The 23,436-nt window shown below is 40.6% G+C and overlaps 1 protein-coding gene across 1 annotated transcript; it reads right to left on the bottom strand.

Moving 5' to 3' along the window:
* Positions 1-206: 206 nt before the first annotated feature.
* Positions 207-22,461, bottom strand: PPARG (peroxisome proliferator activated receptor gamma). The gene is made up of 6 exons (XM_066558011.1): positions 22,230-22,461; positions 19,518-19,687; positions 16,926-17,064; positions 12,241-12,440; positions 7,664-8,114; positions 207-658 (listed from the first exon to the last, which is right to left on the bottom strand). The coding sequence occupies exons 1-6, from the start codon at positions 22,447-22,449 to the stop codon at positions 411-413; spliced, it is 1,428 nt and encodes a 475-aa protein (XP_066414108.1). The 5' UTR covers positions 22,450-22,461; the 3' UTR covers positions 207-410.
* Between the last annotated feature and the right edge of the window lie 975 nt (positions 22,462-23,436).

Below are 23,436 nucleotides of genomic sequence, written 5' to 3'. Positions count from 1 at the left end.
ATTTTACTGTGCTGCTGCCTCAGGAGCACAAAACAGAACGTTAATGCTTCAAACATTTCCCTGGGAATGCTCGAGGAGAAAGGTTTTTATTGAGCTGAAAATTTAAGTGCATGCTTGAGTGAAGCATCGATCATACTCGGACAAGCGATTGTAAGAAATAACGTAGTTAAAAAAATTAATTCTGAAAATACTGCCAACAATTTAATGATATAGATACTTTTAATATTAAAAGTAAATTGTAAATGTGTCTTTATAAACAATATGCATAAAATAGATCTACTATACTAAGCTCTCTCTTTTTAAATGCTGTTTCACAGTAATCTCTTAGGTACGCCAAGTTTTTCCCTCATAGAAATAGTGCAATCTGAAGAACATACATCATGTCAGGGGATTAACAGCTGCTCTGCTCATTAATACAGGTCCTTGTAGATCTCCTGGAGCAGAGGATGGAGGCTCATGTCCGTCTCGGTTTTCTTGATGACCTGCAGGAGCTGCACGTGCTCCGTGACGATCTGCCTCAGGTCCGTCATTTTCTGCAGCAGCTTTGCAAACAGCTGAGAGGACTCGGGGTGGTTCAGCTTCAGCTGCAGCTCCAGGGCTTGCAAAAGGTTGTCCTGAATGTCTTCAATGGGCTTCACGTTTAGCAACCCCGGGCGGTCTGGGGGAAAAAAGATTGGGAGTTTATCAGCACCATAACATCGATTTTCTGCCTTCATTTCTTATGTGTTCATCAGCAAATGCAGATGGCATTGCCTGGGAGCCGTCTGGCATCAGGCACTTTGTAAGGTTTCCCTGGGATCTGCTCAAAGGAGTTTTAGGATTAGTCTTGGAAGCATTTTCCCTAGGTGGTCTGGGGAAAAAAGGGTTGGGAGTTTATCAGCACCATAACATCGATTTTCTGCGTTCATTTCTTATGTGATTCTTAGCAAATGCAGATGGCATTGCCTGGGAGCTGTCTGGCATCAGGCACTTTGTAAGGTTTCACTGGGATCTGCTCAAAGGAGTTTTAGGATTTCAATTTAGATTTAGATTCCAATTTAGAATTGGAAACATTTCCCCTAGGTGGTCTGGGGAAAAAAAGGGTTGGGAGTTTATCAGCACCAAACATTGATTTTCTGCATTAATTTCTTATGTGATTCTTAGCTTACAAAGGTACTTTGTAAAGGATCTGCTTACAAAGGGTACTTTCCCTGGGATCTGCTCAAAGGAGTTTTAGAATTTAGATTTAGATTCCAATTTTAGAATTGGAAATATTCCCCCTAGGTGGTCTGGGGAAAAAAAAGGGTTGGGAGTTTATCAGCATCACAGCATCAGTGCCATGCATTAATTTCTTACACATTTCTTAGCAAATGAAGCCTTTACAGATGGCATTTCCTGAGAGCTGTCTGACCATTGGGTAGTTTGTAAGATTTCACTGGGATTTGCTCAGAGGGGTTTTAGAATTAGTTTTATACTCCAGAACTAGGTTTATCCACTGACACTTCTCTAGGTTTAATCTACTGCCATGGATTAAATGAGTGGATTTTCCACAATAAACTGGGAGTGTGTGTGGGAAAAAAAAGAGTGAGATTGTTGGGGGATAAACAATCTGTATCAGGTAATTCACTTCTGGAAAATTAATATGTACTGACGGGTTTGCATGTAGCTGCTGTCGCTAAAAATGTTTCCTGCCAAAGTGGATGTGAACCCATCAAAATTTAAAAACAAAAAACCAAAAAAACAAAAAAAAAGAGGAAAAAAAGAAAAAAAAAAAAGAAAAAAAAGGCATAAACTCAACTTCTGCAGATTATTTGATTCTCCAGCACTGAAAGGTAATGAAATGTTGAACGTCTAAGCAATGCAAGATGCTTAACTTTGTTAAATTCTCATATATGACAATGAATTTGTTACTGCCAAAGTACTTAATACTGGGTAACACATCCCAACTATCATAATAAATCATGAAAAGAGTCAATAATTTAAATAAAATTTGCTGTGTAGCTTGAAATGATTTTCACAGTTTGATCAATAAAAAGTAGTGCCTACTGCAAGCCTTAAATCACTTGCCTGAGGCAATAATTCCACTTCAGCAAGGAGGAGAGGCTGATCTCCATTAAAACCATAAAAAAGAAGCTGTTATTTCCTGTGATCTTGGTAACCTTTCTGAGCAGAGAGTTCTCCTAGCTCAGCTCGAGTTGTGCTGGCAGAAAGGCTGGGAGAAAACAAAGCTCTTTATAAATACCCGGCTTTACCTCATGGGGAAAACTGCAGTGTAAACTAAAAGGCAAAGCTGGCAGGAAAACCAATGAGGGAGCCATGAAAACCAAGGTCACTGATCAGGAAAGGATACTCAGCTCTCCAGGAGTTGAGGTTTAGGCAGAGTATTTCAAAGATAGGAATAAAAGGAATTTTGAGTGTGAACCTGGATATTTGTTTGTCAGCGTGCTCATCTTGCAGACATCATTTATTTACCCCATCCAACTGATAACCCCATAAAATCTGGTTCAGAAAGTCTGGAGTAAATATAAAAAAGGTTCCTTTTAAGAATTTTTGAGCGGTTTTTTAAGGATACCTAAAGAATTTTTGATAAATATTAGATATTTATTTTTCGATTACCTGAATGCATTGCATGGGCTGCAGAATCGAGTTGACATCTTTCTGAAAATTGCCAAATTTCAGCCTTTCAAAGCTGGTAACAATTTGGGGTTGTGATAGCTTTAAATTCCCCTTGTGTGCTGCAGCTGAACTCTGAGCCAGCTGGGCCTGACTCAGTGTGCAGGGACACAAGAAATCAGAGAGCACAAAGACGTGGCCTCGGCTTCCCCTGAGACCCAGCTCCCTCTGCCCCTGCTCCTTTGGGGTGGGAAGCTTTTGGGGTGTGAGCTTTTCAGGAGCCAATCCCCATTCAAATGTTGGGCTTCAGAGTCCAGGAGGAAACTCCACTGGATCTGGGATTTATCAGGAGCCCCCTGAGTTTGGGTGCCTGGGACTGCAGTGGCTAAAATCCTGAAAAACCCCATGAAAAACCCCAATCTGATGATTTTTTAATGACCCAGTGGGACCAGAGGCAGAAAAGATGACTCTGACAAAAGCCTAGGAGATCATCAGATGTTATTTTTGTACAAGCCAATTCAAGAGGAAGGAAAATTCCCATTGAAGGCAAGAGAGATTTTTCATGAATGAGAACTTCAGGATATGGGCAGTGTTTTTTGGGTGTTGACAGTTTGCTTTACTTTCTCAGTAAAAACCTCTTACAGGGGGAAATGCTACTTCTGTTCCAAGAAACTTATCTAAATCAGGAAAAATAGGAAATAGGAGGCAAAAGCTTAAACATCCAGCTATTATGGTATATTTCAAGCTGTTAAAATGCTCTTAAATATAGATCTGCTCCAGAGCTATTTGGTTTTGTACCAAAAGGTGAATTTTGTGTAGTGAGGAGCTGCAGAGGGATGTGCCTTGCAGGAAAAAGAGCACCACAGTTCCCTGCTATTTATTATGTTTCTTTACTCACATTTTCTTTATGTTTTCATTGTCATACAGCTGCTTCAATTGGTTTGAAAACTGCTTTAAAAAATGTTCACAGTGACTGGGAAAGGCCAATACCCCCAAAGTTCTGAGAGCAAGCAGTACCACTTTGTGTAAATTGATATTCTACACTGTCTCAGGGGAAAATGTTTGTTTGTTTACTTACATATTTGGATGCTTCATTCATGTCCCTAGCAATAATTACAATCTTTTCTATGTGGTCCTCACATATGACATGGCCACCTGCATGTCTTTACATTTTATTATCTTTGAATAAATGCATTTTGCTTTTAAATGCCCATTTTAAAATGTCAATGAACAAACAGGCAAAGATCTGGCTGAGTGAACACATGTGCTCCTCTTTTCTTTTGCTGAGGCAGATGTGACTCAGCACTTTGAGGTTTGTCTTCTGAGACTGTCACATGTGTTGGAGTCACCAGGAGTTTGTCAGAACAAAGAAATGCTTTGTAATCAGAGCAAGAACTGCAGATCATCCCTGCAGGCATTGAACCAGAGTGCAGGATTTGTGTGGCACTGAAATAGGAACTACTTCTTGGTAATAGCCAGGGATAAAACTTCAAATTTTGCTGAGCTGAGAATGCAGCGAAATTATTGAATACAGTGTTTGCACCAGGAGCATGGACTTGTGGTTTAAAATTTAAGGGAAAAACCACACAGAAAACAGAAAAAGTGACTTTAGAAACATCTCTAGGTTTAAAAAGCAGTTTGACTGCACATGGACTGGCAGGGTGTGGGTGTTTACAGGGATACTCTGCTCCAAACACTGCTGGATCCAAATATTCCTGCATCCCAACATTCCTGTACCCAAACACTGCTATATCCAAGCATTCCTGTATCCTAAAATACCTGTATCCAAACACTGCTGTATCCAAACATTCCTGTATCCTAAAATACCTGTATCCAAACACTGCTGTATCCAAACATTCCTGTATCCAAACATTCCTACATCCCAAAATTCCTGTATCCAAACATTCCTACATCCCAAAATTCCTGTATCCAAACACTGCTGTATCCAAACATTCCTGCTCTATCCAAACACTGCAGAAGATAATACACAAAAATTCGAGTCCATCCATGCTGCAAAATTCCCTTTTGAGCTTTTTCTTTGTTTGGCAACAGCCTGCTTGAGTGAGTTTGCCCAGCTCACAAATGTGAATTATTCCAATAAGGTTTGCAGTATTATCTTTCCTGCCCAAACTGAGCCATCCAGCTCGTTCTCCCTAAACCTTCTCGTGGCAGAGTTCATTTTCTGCTCGGGTGGATTTGTGATTTTTTAAAGATGCTTCAGTTATTTTCCATGTATAGCAGAGCACTCACTACTGACTGAAGGTGAGAAGAAGAAAATCTCCCAAAAGAATCTTTCCAAATCTCATTTAACCAAAGTGTGTCTTTTAAAGTCACTACAGCTGGAAGGATGCTGTAAGGAGGGTTTGGTGCTGCTGCTGATGGCCAAAAGCATTTCTGTTGTACAGACCAGGTGAAATCCCATGCTCACACACAGTCTCTGTCTGACCAGCATTAAATTCAGAATGCAAGACTTTGTTAAATTCGGAATACAAGACTTTGTTAAATTCGGAATACAGGACTTTGCTTGCATTGACTTTGTTTTACAGCACCAACAGTAAGAGCAGCTCTGCAGAAATGAGTTCAGAGAAACCTTTGGAGTAGCTGAGACACACAGAGGCTGCACTGAGCGGCTCAGGAACAGTCAAATCCACTGTGGGAGTATTTCCCATCTGTTGCTATTACAGTTAATTTGTCAGCTCCTTATTGCTGTGATTTGGGCTTTTTGCCTTTTGAGATAACATGCACAAGCAGCTGTTTGGTTATCAAAAGGCTAAAGAGTTTTATAGGATTTGTGGCAAACTCCAAACACTTCCCAAGGAAAAGCTTTCCATGTGTGATGTTCCAGCTGGAATTATCTTTCCCTTTCCTTTCTCCCCTTCTGTTAGAGCTGCACAAGAGCCAGTCCCCCTGGAGCCAGCAGAATTAGCACAATTTCACCAGGTAATCACAGATTCACTGACATTCAGAGCCCCTGGCTGGGATCTTTTTGGGTTTCACAAAGTGGTTTTGTGTTAGAGATGTTTGTACACAGGATTTCGTGAGGGGATTTAAGCATTGCAGGGTTCCTGCAGCAAGTCAAGTCCTCGAGGTACTCTGCTTTTGAAATCCTGTTCTCAGTGAAATCACCCTGCTGTATTCAAATAGTTCTTACATAAATACAATTTTGCAAGGGTGTAGCTCTTACAGAAACATCTGAGACAGCTGAGAAACAGGACCCAGTTTTATATCACACAAGACATTTTAACACCCAGTTCAATAGATATCATACAAAGCTTAATTGTCTTCAAAACATAAACTTTTTTTTTCAAGCAGTTGTCGCTTTTTTGGAAAAAAAAAAGTTCTGCAAAAAGATAGAGAGGTCTTTGTTGGAATTAAAGGATCTTCCTAGAAAGGACTGATTTATATTTAAATGGATTGATATGTCTCTACATATTTGTTTCAGAGTTTTGCTACAGTTACTTGATTCAAATTCATTAGTTCTTTACAAGTCTCTGTTTACAAATTCTCCTGGAAAAAAAAAGAGACATGCTGATAAATCTGGTTCAACCCAGTTAATTCTTGTATGTGAATCACTGTCCTCCTGCAATCTAAAACCTGAGACTGGTTACATCATTCCTATTTCCTCTGGTGGAAACCAAACCCTGCTGAGGACAGGGCTCTGCTGAACACAAGTTCCCTTTTTGCAGTGAGGAGTGAATTTTGAGAGGCCTTTGCTCATCTGTCACATTTCATTATACCAAACCCACAAAATGTTGGCACGTTCTGAGCAGTGCCCTGAGAGGCTTGCATCATTTCTCCTCTCCCATCAAAACCAACCAAAAACACCCCAGCAAGGTGTTTTCCTTCCTGAATGAATGCAGAGCCCTGGGGGATCACAGTGCCCAAGGTTTGCACAAGGAAATCTCTGGGAGGAATTCTTGTTGGGAGCGGAATCAGCGGGACAAATTCTGCTGTGACCCCTTCTTTTTCCTGAATGAAACCCAGTGCCAGGAGGAACTGGAGGTGAATTTAAATGCAGATATACCTCAGAGTGCCCTCCCAGCAGCAGGGCTGCTTTTAGAACAACAGCACGAGGTTGTGTCTGATTGCTGAAATGTAATTTAATAACAAAATTACTGAATCCAGAGCGTTCAGCACATTCCTGCCATGGATGTGTGCAGCTCCACCTTGGGCCAAAATACACACAAATCAGTAGGGCAAGATTTTATTTGTGCAACATCACTGCCTTGGGAGTGTTGGCCAAAGGAACAGAGCTTCGATGTGTCTGGAATAAATCTGAAGGTGTCTAAGGGAAATAAATCCTGGTAGGCAGCACTAATTCCCAAACCAGAGCAGTGACATCACCTCAGGAGCACAGAACCCACTGGATGGCTGCAGAAAAGCTGAAATTCAGTGATTTTTCAGTTGAATGTGGGCACTTTGATACCTGGGATTTCAGGTTCATGCTTTGCTCAAAGTGTGATGTATAAAAATATCCAGCTGAGGAAAGCTGAACAAGCACACAATGCCTGGGTTGTTTTTTTTTTTAGGGGACCATAATTCTCCTGAAAAATGCATTTCTCCCTCCTTTTAAAGGCAAACAAAACCTTGCACAAATGGAAGAACAATGAAAAGCACCATAACCCTGTAAGCCCAATACCACCTATGCTTTGGAATTGTTCTGGAGTCAAAGCTGTTTGTGGTCAATTAACAAGCCACACAATCTAATTAAGAGTTTAAAAACCAAATCTCCTGCAGAATTTTAGCTCCTGGCAGTGAAATACCACCCTTCCTGTTTTCCAAAAGATAGCCCTGATTTTGTTTTGTGCCTAAATGAACTGATGACTCAGCAGGCATTTCCAGGTCCATCACTAATATCAGGGCATTTCCATTTTCAGTTTCTGTCTGGAACTGAATGAAAGGTGAACAACAAAAAGAGATTTGAAAATGACTAAAAAAGCTCTGTGTAAATGCACTCACTCCCAGCCTGAAGTGCTGAGCACTTTGCTGTTTGGGCAGGAGTTAAAGGTTTCAATTCCATAAAATCCCATATAAAACCTCTAAAATCCCACATAAATAAGAGAGCACTTACCTCCACTTAAGATAATGACAGCTATAAATATTGCCAGGTCACTGTCATCTAATTCCAGTGCATTGAACTTCACAGCAAACTCAAACTTGGGCTCCATAAAGTCACAAAAAGGTTTCCTCAGGCTCTTCAGGAACTCCCGCGTCATGAACCCTTGTCCATCGGATATGAGAACCCCATCTTTATTCATCAGGGAGGCCAGCAGGGTGTAGATGATCTCGTGGACCCCATATTTGAGCAGAGTCACTTGGTCGTTGAGGTCGAGGTTGACAAAGCCCGGGATGTTCTTGGCGAACTCGGTGATCTCCTGCACGGCCTCCACGGAGCGGAACTGGCAGCGCTGGAAGATGCGGATGGCCACCTCCTTGTTCTCCTCCTGCAGGGGGGACACGTGCTTGCACTTGATCTGGTCTTCCCCCATCATCAAAGAGTTCATGTCATAAATAACGAAGGGCTGAAACAAAGGGAAATTCCTGTTACTCCCAAATGTCCTCCCCGAGAGCGCCGGACTCCTGAGGAACCCCCAGAGAACTCAGCAGCAACCCCTCAGACATCTCTGAGGAACCCATCAAGGGTTCCCAAACAGTTTAATTATCCTGAGGAACCTGTCAAGGGCTCCCCAAATAGCTAAATTGTCCTGAGGAACCTAAAGGGCTCCCAAAATAGTTAAATTGTCCTGAGGAACCTGTCAAGGGTTCCCCAAAGAGGTAAATTGTCCTGAGAAACCCATCAAGGGTTCCCCAAATTGTCCTGAGGAACCTAAAAGGTTCCCCAAATAGGTAAATTGTCCTGAGGAACCCATCAAGGTTCCCCAAAGAGTTCAATTGTATGGAGGAACCTAAAGGTTTGCCCAAATAGTTAAATAGTCCTGAGGAACCTATCAAGGGTTCCCCAAAGAGTTAAATTGTCTTGAGGAACCTGTCAAGGGTTTCCCAAAGAGTTAAATTGTCCTGAGAAACCTAAAGGTTCCCCAAATTGTCCTGAGGAACCTAAAAGGTTCCCCAAATAGTTAAATAGTCCTGAGGAACCTATCAAGGGTTCCCCAAATAGTTAAATTGTCTTGAGAAACCTGTCAAGGGTTTCCCAAAGAGTTAAATTGTCCTGAGAAACCTAAAAGGTTCCCCAAATTGTCCTGAAAAACCTATCAAGGGCTCCCCAAAGATTTAAATTGTCCTGAAAAACCAATCAAGGGTTTTCCAAATAGTTAAATTTTCCTGAGGAACCTAAAGAGCTCCCCAAATAGTTAAATTGTCCTGAGAAACCTAAAGGGTTCCCTAAACAGTTAAATTGTCTTGAGGAACCCATCAGGGGTTTCCCAAATAGTTAAATTGTCCTGAAAAACCTATCAAGGGCTCCCCAAATTGTCCTGAGGAGCCCATCAAGTGTTCCCCAAATAGTTCAATTGTATGGAGGAACCTAAAGGTTTGCCCAAAGAGTTAAATTGTCCTGAGGAACCTATCAAGGGCTCCCCAAAGAATTAAATTGGCCTGAGGAACCTGTCAAGGGTTCTCCAAATTGTTAAATTGTCCTGAAAAACCTGTCAAGAGTTTCCAAATAGTTAAATTGTCTGAGGAACCCATCAAGGGTTTCTAAATAGTTAAATTGTCCTGAGAAACATAACAAGGGTTCCCAAAGAGTTAAATTGTCCTGAGGAACCCATCAAGGGTTCCTCAAATAGTCTAATCATCCTGAGGAACCCATCAAGGGTTCCCCAAAGAGTTAAATTGTCCTGAGGAATCTGTCAAGGGCTCCCCAAATAGTTAAATTGTCCTAAACCTATAAAAACAAATCTCCTCACAATGTTCAAATGATTTACAGAAAGGCCAAGTAAAGGGGGGGAAGGAGCACTATTTTGAAGTACTCAGAGTTTTGCCTTTTCCTTTGTTTGTTTGCTTTTTGTTTTATAGAATTTTCTGGAATTCCAGAATTCAAAGTTTGGAATGTTGAACAAAAGGTTTAAATGATACTACTTTTACCTGAATTATAACAGCTTCTATAAAAGACAATCTAATGAGTGGAAAGGAACCTTCTTTTTTTTTTTTTTTGGCAGAAAGACAGAGAATATTCTCATTTTGATTCCTTTATTTACTTTCATGTTCCTTTCACGTTCTATCCTAGGAAACACTGCAAGTAATATCAACTTTATGGTATTGATTAACTGATAAATGAGACCTTTTGCTGTCAACTCCTGTAAAAATAACAACATTAGGATATGTTTAAACCCACTCAACTTGTCTTTGGGAAAGCAAAAACAAATACCATGCTACAAACCACAATTCAGAACACAAAAATGAGGCTGACTGTGAAATAAACTCAACTGGAACAAATCAATTTTGAAAGCAGCTTAGCAAAAGTGGTGCCAGAATACTTGCATTAGGATCTGGAAACAATCTCTTCTAGAATATGCAAAAGAAGTTCCTGGGTTTAAAGAAGTGGTTATGTGAGGATTTCTCAAATTCATTTGAAGAATCTTTTCCTCAAGAAGATTAATGACTAATAGTTCATTGCTGCACTGAACAAATCTCCCTGATAGGAATAGGTTTGTTAACAAAATTGATTAATTAATTCAATTACAAGGGATTATACTCCAACAATCAGACTAAAGAAATAATTTTTTAAAATGGAAGGTCATTTATGATTGCAGATTCTAATAGGGATGCTGATTCTCATGGTTTTATGTTTACAGCTCCAGCCCATGACATTGCAGGAGGGATTAAATTATTTTCCCACTTGCACTGAGGATTTTCAGTGTGAAACTGAAACAACAAACACACTGCACTGAGAAAAGCCAGGAGAGCAGGAATGTTTCAGGTAATGACATTTTTTGGCAGCAGCAAAGCCATTAAATACATATCTGTACATATGGATATGCACACACATGGAATAGTGGAGTAACAGGACTGCAGCAGATGCTTTCAAAATGCATATTTTGGTTCTAGTGGGCAATTTCTTCCTGTTCTTTCTAGTGGGAGCACCAAGTACAAGAAAAAGTCATTATTAGTCCATGCCCACGTGCTTTAGAAAGCTGATATTACACCACTCATCCATGATAGATGAAAATCAAGAAGGAGTTCAAAATAGCCAAAGATTTTTTTAAATATAAGGATTCAGATGAACTTGAGAGTAGACTCTTATGTCAAATGAGCTCTGTATACTCCAGGAGATGATGAATAACTCATTCTGGTCTTGATACACTCACTTGCATATCCAGACATCAAAAATTACTTCAGATCATACAGCAACTAAAAAATAACATGAATTTAAACTATGCCCACAGTGAACAGTTTGATGCTCCAGAGCATCAAATCCATTGATAAAAACATGAAAGTTGAACCATTAAATCCTGAGTGTCACTCTTTCAGTGGTATCTTCAAGAAAGACTTGAAAGTTGGCAGCACTGAGAAGCTGGAATCTGTCTACTGCCTTATTGATGTTTCTAATGTGCCAAAGTTTAGAAACTCCCAAGGAAAAAAGGAGAATTAATTGATGCAATTATACATTTACTGGGTGAGGAGTGCAGTGGTGGAACTTTCAGGCACGAGCAGGTTGCACAGCACTTTCTGCAGAATAAATAAACTTAGCTAATTCAAACTTGATGCTGAAAAGTTACTCACATTGTTAGTGCCCGCCACATCTTTTATGTGAGGGGTCAACCAATTTCTGGACAACATTAAAATTATTATTTTAACTGCCTTTAAGGAAAGGAAGAAATACCTTTTTGGAGCCTGAAGTACCTCTGAGTTCTTTGCAGTCTTTGAAATTATTAAGGAAAATAAAATACACTCTCTGTTGTGCTCCTGACAATAAAATTTCTGCCAATGATTCTAGAAAACACATCAAGCTAAGAGCTATAAGTTGTGGAAAACTATTTTGTTCTTTAGGTATTAAAATACTGTTACCAACATGATCAGATATTATTTATCCTCCTCTCACTGATACAGAAGATTATTATGGATGGCAAATGAAGTTTCCAAGACAACCCACAAACCCACTTCTCACTATTCCTTGCTTTTTCAAGATTTTCCTGTCCATTCTCCTAAAATTCCAACTGCACCAACACAGGGCACTGATGTGACCTGAGATAACCCAGAGAAAAGCAGGAATTCATCAGAGCTTCATAAGAACGAGCATCACATAAGAATGTGCTGGGGCTGGAATCATTTGCCACTTAGGAAAAGGGATATTCCTCAGGGAGCAGCAATTCCTGACAGCTGGAGAGCCACCTTCAACAGATAGTGTGGGAGATAACCTCTGGGCAAGGAGAGGGAAAACGGGAAGAGAGGATCAGGGAATACAAAAAGGTTAAGGTGACCTTCAAATTCTTGTCCTGGTTTCAAGTATTTTATTAGGTGAACTTGGAGTTTTTTCAAATAATGTTTACTTATCCTATCTAAAAACATTTCCTGTGTTTCAGAGACAGCTTGAAATGTGTAACTGCCAACAGCAAAGTGGGGTTTTTTGGTGGTTTTTTTTTTAGGCTCGGTGTTTTGTATTTTGGGTTTTTTTAAGAGCTGCATTGTCAGCTCGGCGAATCATTTACTCGGAAAAAAAGGAAGCAACAGAAAGAAGAGGGAACTGACTGATTTGTCTGTCGTCTTTCCTGTCAGGATGGCCCTCGCCTTGGCTTTGGTCAGAGGGAAGGACTTGATGTAGGAGTCGTAGAGGTGCTTGGCCAGCGCGCGCAGGTCGGCGGACTCGGGGTTCAGCTGCTCGATGTCGCTGGAGATCTCGGCCAGCAGCTTCTCCTTCTCCGCCTGGGGCATCCGCCCGAACCTGATGGCTGAGAGCACCACAAGAGTTACAAAAACCCACACTTCAGGGGCTTCCCTGCCGCCTTCCTGCACCTGCACTTGCACCTCAAGAAGCACATTTGAGTTCTTGTCGCCTTTCGGTGCTGAAGTTTGTGCTAGATGGGGTTAGGCAAGCAAGGAAAGAGAATTTTCTGCATTTAGTCAAAACAGCTGGAGAGCTTTAAAGAAATGCAAACAAACAAATCATCTCTGGGCCCATTATCATACCTTGCTTAGAAATGCAAAGCCCCTGGTTCTACCTCCAATCTACATAAAATGCAAAGAAAATTTAAGATATTAAAGTTCTGTTGGCTCGGGATGGGAACCACCATTGAGCCTTGTATTGTTCTGGGCAAATCACCACATGGATCTGAGGTTCTTCATTTGTTTAGAAACAAAACCCTCACATGCCTTGCAGGAAGGAATTCCTAAACAGTTCAGCAGAATTTAACATAGCAAGTGCTATAAATTGTCAACATCAGAATGAAGGAATGGGGAAGGAGGTTGGGCAGGGAATAAAAAGCTAAAAAAAGCTGAGTTGTTCGTGGCACCTCTGTGTATCTGCAGTATTGAAAAATCAGAAAATGGTTCTACCTCATCAGATGAGCTCAAAATTGCTCAGATCTCCTCTGCACCTCCTACTTTTCCATCCTGTACTTCCTAAGCAAGACTATTTATCCATGTGGGGACTGACTGGAGAATGTTTCAAATGGGCCATCAAAATCAAGACTGATTTATCACATGATATTTCAGTAAACAGAATTTATTTTGTTTTATGAAAACAAAACAGAACAAAAGAGCATCCAAACAAGAAACGGAAGGAAGAAATCAAAGTTTGCATTTTGGCCTTAGGGGGAAATAGAAATATTATGAATATTTTTGCAGTGATTAGTGTGTTCCTTGGATAAAGGAAAAGTGCTGCTAAGATCATATAGAGATGATTTTACTGGGGATATTTGTTTTGGAAACAAGCAGCCACTTTTCTGTGAGTTTGCTGCAATGTGTTGATGGGCAAACAGGACATTTTTCTCCAAGAATAAATAATTATGCCAGAACACATCTCCCCTCTCTATTTTTCCAATATTATATTTATTGATCAGCTGTCTTATTTCATGTCTGTAGAAAAAATGATTCTTTTTATGACTGAATTCCTCTTTCAGCAACCTCAGTCTGGGAGGGAGATGTGCTGGATATTTCAGAATTACTTGGGTGTCCTTGATATTAAATTATACTGAACACCCAGCAGGAAATGATTCTGTTGTGGGCCTGCTCCTGAGAGCTGAGGTTTGCAAAGCAGATTCATAATCTGGAATCCCACTGGCCATTCCATCAAAAGAAAAGCTGATCAGGACTCAAATGCATTTTAAATACAATATTTCATTATAAAGTATATTTTAAATATAACAATTTGATAGCAACAAGGAGGGTTGTGAATCAAGAGCTCCTATCTTACAATTTCATAGACATGGGATTTATTTTTCCATGGAATAATTTATCCTAAATGTCTTTGGTATATATTTTATTGGTGAGATATCAGATGCAGCAGATTCTGCTCAATGTTTGTTAGCATAGCAGGCAAAATGTGGGGCAAAATCAATTTTGTGGGAGCAGTTTCCTTTTGTAAAAATCCTTGTCACTGTCATTTTCAGGGGGCTGAGACAAAACCAGGGAGAGCTCAGGCAGCGAGAGGTCAATGGGAGGAATTGAGAAAGGAGGATTTTAGATGGGAGGAGAAGGAGGAGCTGATGCTGATGCCACTGCCAAAGGTCAGGCTGGGAAAGGAGAGCCTGGGGAGGGATCAGCAAGGCTGGGAAAAGCCTGGGAGAGCTCTGGAAATCTGGCTGGGGGGGTTCTCTCCCAGCTTCTCTCCCAGCAATCCCAGACTCTGCAGGTCTGGGCAGGAGCCTGCAGCTGGAGCGTGGATTTCTCTCTTTCCTTGGGCAGTTCCTCCTTTTCTTGAATTCCAGCATTGCCCACATGTCAGGAGCAGAAAGCCAACAGTGAGCACAGTCAGTCCCTTGTGCTGCATTCTGTCCTTTCTGTGGAAGAACTACAATATTCATCCTCAGCCCAGATTTTACCTCTTGGAGAAGTTAAATGTAAAAATGTGGTTATTTATAGACTCTTCTGTAGGGCACTGCTCTTCTGATTGTCTGGAGTAATTCTGGGCATAAAGAGACCACAACTAGCCCATAAATGCAGTTTGTTACATTAGAAAACACAAGGTAGAGCCAGGCTGGGTACCTCTCTGATTTTGGTGGTGGAGATGTGCCCAGATTGAGCAATCCCCTGCTCCCAAAACTGACAAAGACATTGCCACGTGTTTTTTTCCCATTCCAGTAGCTGAGCTACTACCAGCAGCACTTTTAGCAGAAGAGAACAAAATAAATGACATTTCAACACAAAAAGAACCAAGCAGCTGCTCAGTGGCACTTGAGAACCCAGTCTGTACCACTCAGGGTTAAGCCCAGAGCTGCACTGTGGCTAGAGAAGGAAAGGAAAACAATATTCCAAGCATGAGAACACCACTGTCTTCTTTAACCTTTAGCCAAGTGGTATGGAGCATTTCTACGTGAAAAAATGTGGCTGTAGCTGCTGAGTGTCTCCTTGCAGTCCCCCTTTTGTCCTGATCATTTTGCAATAATACATCCACACAAGACTGGAACCCTCAGGCACAAATAACCCACATTCTGCCTCAAAGCATTTAAAATTCTGGTAATTTCCCTACCCAATCTGGAGATGCAGCATTAAAATATGTCTCAGTGTCATTGGTGAAATCTCCTGGTTCCAACTCCAGTCTACATGAAATGTAAAGAATATTTAAGATATTACAAGAATATTTAAGATATTAAAATTCTGTTGGCTGAGGGTAGGAACCTGGGTAGGAACACATCCAGTGTTGCATTTCTTTATGCTTCTCGGTCCTCAAAGGTGAAATTCAGCTTTTTTTGATAAATTAGTTTATAAATTAGGAAGGAACGAGGGCGTTTTGTGCAAGGCAACGCACCCAGAGCGGGCAAAATGAAAAAGGCAAGTGTAGAAAGCAATGTTTGAATAAATAACACTGAGTCCTTGTAGGGAGAACTCCTGGTTGGAGCAAAGGAAAACGTTCCTTGGAGCCCTGGGGCAAATGGCTTTGCCCTTTTCCTGCCTCCCCGAATCCTAGAAGCTTTTGTTGCCACAGCTTCTGCCTGGGCAGTGGCTAAAGAGGGAAAAATGCAGATGAAATGTGAATTTTAAAGCTGGTCTAGATGCTGTAAGGCAGAGAATGGTCTGGGCCATCCCTTGCTGACGGAGCTGCCCATGGATCCCACGGACACCACTGGGAGCTGTGCTGCCAGGCCAGGGGAGAATTTGGCATGCACCCTGAAAATAATAATAATAAAACCCTCCTAAATTACTATAAAATTACTATAAAAATACCCACAGTAGCATTTCAAAATTAGATTTATTTTTAAGTGTTACTGTTGCATCCCAGGAATTTGAAAACCATATTTTCTATTAAGAAAACATTTCCCAGACCAATTTACATTCAGTGCATGTATTAACTTTGCAAACCACAATCCAGCTTTCCTCTTGGGGACAGCACACTCATTTTTTATATTGAAAATAATGAAAGTCCTAAAAAAAACACAGTGAAATTATTTTCCCAGTCATGTTTGCAATTCTTTACCCTTAGAATTACATAAGTCTCTATGTTATGACATTTAATTCCTGTTTTTACTCAGCTTTGCCAAAGCAAGGCAACAAAGAATCTTCATTATGTCCTTCTGCCCAAACATTCATAAGTATTTCCACATGAATTGCTCTGGTAATTTTAAAGTTTAGAGGGATTTTCTCCTTGAGCAAGATTGTGATATTCTTCCTGCCATTACTTAAGGTAAAGGAGGCAGCCACAGATAGGGGTGCCCTAGAAAGGAGGAGGATGGGGATTTTTAAAACTGTACAGTTCATGAAAATGAATATTTTCATTTCAATTTGTTGTGTTTTAGTATGAGAAGTGCTAATTCAGTGATGCTAACAGCCCTTGGTAAGTGACCTGTGCAGCAAATTCAAGTTGCTGTTATTCACAAGGCTTCAGATTCTCTAATCCATATTTCCTAATAAAGTCTTTGGCTTCCAGGAAAGGCATCTTGAACTCCAGGAGGAAAAAGGGTCTGGTCAGAAAATGAAACAGTGAACTGAAAAATAGCAATTACACAAAGGATATATTCAGGAGGAACTCCTAATGAGCAGGAATGATGGAGAGTAAAACCAACTCATGTTACACTATGTGTTAAAGCAAGAAAAGCAAATCTCCACCTGTCTGATTTTGATGTGAAAGCAATTTTAAATCATGGAGAGGCTCCCAAACCAGGGCAATCTCTCTCTAAACTGAAGATGTGGGCATTCCAGCAGCACTCTCAGGAGCTGTGCTGATGCCCCATGCTCTTTACCAGGTGAAGCACTGCTGGCTCAGAGTCCCCAGCACTCACCATTGTGTGACATCCCAACAGCCAGGCACTTCTGGAACCTGCAGTACTGACATTTGTTCCTGCTCTTCTTGTGGATGCGGCAGTTCAGGTCACAGCGGTCGTAAATCAGCTTCAACCGGATGGTCCTCCGGAAAAAACCCTGCAGGGACAGGGAAACAAGGAAAGGGATGGGACAGGGAACAGGGAAAAACCCTGCAGGGACAGGAACAGGGAAAAGGATGGTACAGGGAACAGGGAAAAACCCTGCAGGGACAGGGAAACAAGGAAAGATTGGAACCAGGAAACAGGGAAAAAACCCTGCAGGGACAGGGAAACAAGGAAAGGGATGGGACAGGGAACAGGGAAAAACCCTGCAGGGACAGGAACAGGGAAAAGGATGGGACAGGGAACAGGGAAAAACCCTGCAGGGACGGGGAAAGGGAAAAGGATGGGACAGGGAACAGGGAAAAACCCTGCAGGGACAGGGAACAGAGAAAAAACCCTGCAGGGACAGGAACAGGGAAAAGGATGGGACAGGGAACAGGGAAAAACCCTGCAGGGACAGGAACAGGGAAAAGGATGGGACAGGGAACAGGGAAACAGGGAAAAGGATGGAACAGGGAAAAGGATGGGACCAGGGAACAGGGAAAAAACCCTGCAGGGACAGGAACAGGGAAAAGGATGGGACAGGGAACAGGGAAAAACCCTGCAGGGACAGGAACAGGGAAAAGGATGGGACAGGGAACAGGGAACAACCCTGCAGGGACAGGGAAAGGGAAAAGGATGGGACAGGGAACAGAGAAAAGGATGGAATCAGGAAACAGGGAAAAGGATGGGACCAGGGAAACAGGGAAAATGATGGAACCAGGAAACAGGGAAAAGGATGGAACGAGGAAAACAGGGAAAAGGATGGGACCAGGGAAGCAAGGAAAAGGATGGAACCAGGAAACAGGGAAAAGGATGGAACGAGGAAAACAGGGAAAAGGATGGAACCGGGGAAAGGGATGGAACCAGCAAAACAGGGAAAGGGCTGGAACCGGGGAAAGGGATGGAACCAGGGAAAGGGAAGGAACCAGGAAAACAGGGAAAAGGATGGAACCAGGGAAACAGGGAAGGGATGGAACCAGGAAAACAGGGAAAAGGATGGAACCAGGGAAAGGGATGGAACCAGGAAAACGGGGAAAAGGATGGAACCAGGGAAACAGGGAAGGGATGGAACCAGGGAGCTGCCAGGGCATCCTGGCCCTGCTCCACCCACCCAGGACACGTGAGAGATGGATTTCCAAAGGAGGCACAGCTCCTGTCACCATCCTCTCTGCTCCTGTTCATCCTCTGATCTAGTGTTTCCAACCCCATTCAATAGAAGGATAAAATTCCCAAAAAGCTGGAGAAGCTTTAGGGAATCAGTGGGGTTTAAAGCACATTAGGGATGGCATTTAAGGGCACAACTCCAAAGGAAGCAAAGCTCTGTTTGTCCCACTGCTTGTGGGAAATGATTACAAACCAAATGGGACATTTTCAAAATATAAAGTTCACTACCAGTGTAAAAAATTCGTTGAAAACAATGACAAACCAAAAATTCTGCCAACAGCAGTTCCATTTCTGGTAAATTAAAATGGTTCTTATTTCTCTTTCTACAGTTTAAATATGTTTTTTTGGATCAGTCATAATTAATTAATACAGTTTATCCAGAGTTATCTCCCATTTTCCTTGTAAAAATTATTTTTTCCTCACAGGGAATAATAACAGTACAAGCATGATGCCAACTTTTATTTATATAATTAACTGTAATTTAAGTAACGTACTTTGTACTTATTGCTTTATGTGTGCTCCTAATTCACTGCTAAGAATTTTATTTAAGCTCTGGAATGGTTCTTTCTTTTTAGTTATTTTCCTCAAGATACTGAAAATGGAGAAGATAGGAATTTCACATTAAACTCTCATGTTTTTCTTTGAATTCAATGAAATAGTAATAATTTAATTCTCTGACACTTCTTCCCTCATTCTTGAGGACTGCAATTTTTACACCATTCATTTGTCCTTTACATATTATAAACACTAAATATCACTGACATAAAAAATCAGCGGGGTTTTAAAGCAGCAAGCACATTCCTCAATACCTTCAGACTTCTCTGTATTCACCTAAAATGTGTAAAATGGGTAAAAAACCTCGAATTAATCAGAATAACAGAGCCTGAATTTTAATTGCTCAAAGTTTTGGAGTTGGGCATGAATTTGGTGCATTCTAAGAATTCAGATTTTCTGCACATGACACCCAAGGAAGGGAATGAAATATACTTGCACGATTGACAGAAGGGGAAAAAACACACAAAAAAATTGAATAGATCAATACAATCAACAAGAAAAACCCGAAGCTTTTAAAAAACAAGCAAGGTTTTAAAAAACAAGGGTTTGAAAAAAGCAAGGTTTAAAAAAAAAAGCAAGGTTTAAAGAAACATCTGCTTATTAACCCATAAATTATACGCAGAAAAATTGACGCAAAGACCTAAAACTTTTTTTTTTTTTTTAAAAGCACGAAGGTGTGATTTTCCCAAGTGATTCTTGAGATGAACACAGTACCAGATGTTAATCCAAGTGCTTTTTGGAGCTCACCTTGCAGCCCTCGCAGGCGTGCACGCCGTAGTGGAAGCCCGAGGCTTTGTCGCCGCACACGCGGCACTCGATGGCCATCAGCGAGTTGGACGCCTCCTCGTGAGCTTTGCTGTACAGCTGCACCTTCTCTGAGAAATAGGGGGGGGAAGGAGGCTCCAGCTTGATGGCACCTGTGCACAGGGGAGAGGTGAGTGGTAAACTCCAGCTGAATTCATGGGGGAAGGGATGTCTTGGGAAGGCTGATCTACAACAGAGGCTGGGCAGAGTTACAGAATAAAGCAGGGATTTATTCAAAGGATCTCCTCCATGGATGCACCTTTGCACCCAAGATGAACCAAAATGGTCCCAAAATGCACAGCCAGGCACGGGGTCTCTCCCTTGGATCAGTTCTGCTCCATTTGCATCTTGCAGTTCATTGTCCCATTCCAGCTTTAGCCCCTGCAGTCCCATCCTTGTTTTTCTCTCTCCAGCCCACGGTGTTTGTGCTCTTGGGCTGAGATTTGGATCATTTGTCCTTGGTGCCAGCTGCAGCAGGAATTGTTTTGTGTCCCTGCTCTGTGCACAGAGCTCAGCATCCCCTCATATGAAGCCCAGACCCACACACTAAAGCAGCACAGAATGTGAAAAATACAAAAGCCAAAACCTGAGGCACCAGGAGCAGTGAGGAATAAGCACAAGGCATCCCAGGGATGCTGGGCTGGGATGGCCAGGTCTGCCCCACAGCAAAGCCACAGCAGACCAGGGCTGCAGAAGGAGCTGGAGCTGCATTGCAGTGGCTGCAGAAGCTGGAAGGGGCAGGTGCTGCTGGACAAAGGTGTTACAGATCCAGCTCTCAGCTCTGGAGTGTGCAAGGGTTCAAGATGGATACTAAAAATTAATGTATGGAGAACTCAGGCTTTACTCAGTCTCCACCTGGCTTATTCCTTCAAGGTGTTGGAAACTCCTACAGGGAGATGGGCTGGAGTGTCAAATCTAGTTTAAAACATATTCAAGTGTCTAATAGAGCTGTATATTCAACAATACATTATTCAATAATAATATATTATTGTATATAATAATATATAATATATGTTATATAATATAGCATGATATAATATACAGTATATTATTATATATAGTATATTATACTATATATTAATATATATAGTATATTATACTATATATAATACTATAATAATATATATAATAATATATATTATATTATATAATATAATATTACTATATAACATACTATATATTATCATATATTATTATTATATAATTATATTGTATTATAATATAATACTATATATAATATAATACTATATATTATATAATACTATTATACTATAATATAATACTACATAGTATATATACTATATAGTATATTATTATATTATTCAATAAATATCCAATAATATATCATTCATATATATATATATATATATGTAATAAAATAAAATAATATCAGATATTTCCAGAAATTTAGCTCTCTCCTGGGAAAAACTGTTCAACTTTGGGTGCAGTTTAGAGATAAATTTTCTCTTCTGAAAGTTTCTAATTAAGAGAGCAATTTCTAATATTGAATGGTCTCAAACAAGTAAGTGTGATGTCTTTAAATCAATCATCACTGGTTATAGAAGAGAGCTGTGACATCTGAAAGTCACATTACATCAGGGATGATGTAACAGAGTATTAAAGAAGGCAAATATTTTTATTTTTCCTGATTCGCTATACTATACAAACTAGAAAGATTTATTCCTATATAAACCGGGAAGAAATTATCTAAGTAAAGATGAGGAGAATTTATGCCATCTAAACTCTGCTGCACTCCTTAAAAGTACTTGGCATTAAAGTGTTATGAATATTTCTAGTTGAACAAAAGAAAAATAAATGACTGGTGGAAAAATGTCCATTCATTTATTACAGCAGTAGTGCAGAGACACACAGCTCCTGCTTCACTGTACCACCCAAATTAAACACCACAATTTCCCCTGAAAGAGTTCTTGTACAGATGACTACAAAAAAAAAATGAGGTCACATCTAAGCAGAAGTGCATCCTCAAAAGAGTTCCAGGCACAGCACCTCCCAATCCTACGCTGAGCAGGAATGCAGTGATAATTTATTTAGGAATAGGTCACTTCCTTTCTTAAAAGGAAGTTAGGTGTAATTTTTCAGTGTATATTGTGGAAGACCAGCATGTTTCACAGCAGGTAATAAAAAAAAAAATAATCCAGGAGCTGTGATGGAGCTGGAACAACGCTGTGCCTCAGGTCTAGCCAAGATTTCTACTCCATCCCTTTCTAAGGCTGTTTGGAATTGAAAAGCTGCACATATTAATAATTCAGATTATGCTCTGCATGCTGGGTATTTTCAACATTCAGGGAGTTTGTTCTGCACTGTGTGCACTGAGTTCAAAGGAAAAGCTGCACACGAGGTGCAGGAGTAGGAGACAACAGAGGGGTTCATGTGTCTACTAAAATGTCATTTTGGACACTTTATGGTACCTCCCCTAAGCCCCAGCTGCTGCTCTGGCAGGGTGAAGGTCTGCTGGAGCATTTTCCCTTTTCTTGAAGGTCTGCTGGAGCATTTTCCCTTTTCCATCTGCCCTCAAGAACATCTCTGCTGACACAGGAGATCTGAGTTCTAAATCCCTTTGCTGCTAGCACACGTTCCAGGGAATGAAGGAAACACTGACACGAGGGAAACACTTCAAAACAAGGCAGAGCTTACTTTGGCAATCCTGGAGCTTGATATCATATTTATAATCCAGGCCTGACTGGTCAGCTCTGGCAAGGGGGAGATCTTCATAGTGAGGGGAGGAAATGCTGGAGAAGTCGACGGTGGTGAAGGGCTTGATGTCAAAGGAATGTGTGTGATCATCCATGGCTGACAGATCCATGGGGCTGATTCCAAAATTCAGGGGCCAAAACGGCATTTCTGTGTCAACCATTGTAATCCCTGCAAACAACAACAAGAAAAGGACATTTTAGGATGTTTATCTCCAGTCTGTTCAGCCCCAAGCTGATCTCCAAGTGTCCCACGTTCACAGGCTCAAAATTAAAACTTTAACTACATCTCTCCATAGCATTCATGTCAACAAAATTAGAAGTCTTCCACAAATAATTCTCATTTTTGCAAATTCTCAGCACCATTCTTCCCAAGTGCCTGAAAATCTCAAGGGTTTCTATATTAAGAAAAAAACCCCAAAGTAGCTGGCATAAAATAGTGGTGGTTTTACTCCAAATCATGAGAAATATTTGAAAACTGTGCTCATTTGAGTTTGCCAAAAAGTTTAATCCCAGTCTTGAACCCAAGGATCAAGGAAATGTAAGTTATGGCTGTTGAAATTCCATATATATTTATGCAAACCTTGAAAGCAGAAAACAAATAAGAAACTTCTATTTGCAAAAATCTCCTGCAAGTTGAGTGAATTTAGATTGAGATATGAAATATTTTTCCAAGTCCTCTTTTGACAAATAGCTGAACCAAAATCCTTTATTCAGATATACTTCAACTATAAAAAAGTTTGTAAGTTCCAGCAAGTGAACTGAAATCCTTGATTTAGATATATTTCAACTATAAAAAAGTTTGTAAGTTCCAGCAAGTGAACCGAAATCCTTGATTTAAACAGATTTCAACCATGAAGAGGTCTGTGAGTTACAGCAAGTGCAAAGGCTATTTTATAACCAGTGTCTGTGTTTAATTTTCCACTATTTATAAAAAGAACATTCTACCCTAAAAATAGAAGAGATGTTTCAGAACTAAAATAGCTTGGTCACTTTGGCTGTTTAATTTGGACTTTAAACCCAATCAAGTGAGTGGCCTTTAACCTCTAGATAACAGAAACTTTGATTTGATCTGCTTTGAATCAAAACTACTCTGTCCCACAGCCAGAAGTGCTGTTGCAAAATAAAGATATTGGAGCAGGGGTGCTCCA

This window comes from Molothrus aeneus, chromosome 12 (assembly GCF_037042795.1).
Source record: "Molothrus aeneus isolate 106 chromosome 12, BPBGC_Maene_1.0, whole genome shotgun sequence".
In the NCBI taxonomy this organism is placed as follows: Eukaryota; Metazoa; Chordata; class Aves; order Passeriformes; family Icteridae; genus Molothrus; species Molothrus aeneus.
The sequence above is the reverse complement of the archived record's forward strand: the minus strand, read 5'-3'. Positions and strand labels throughout refer to the sequence as shown.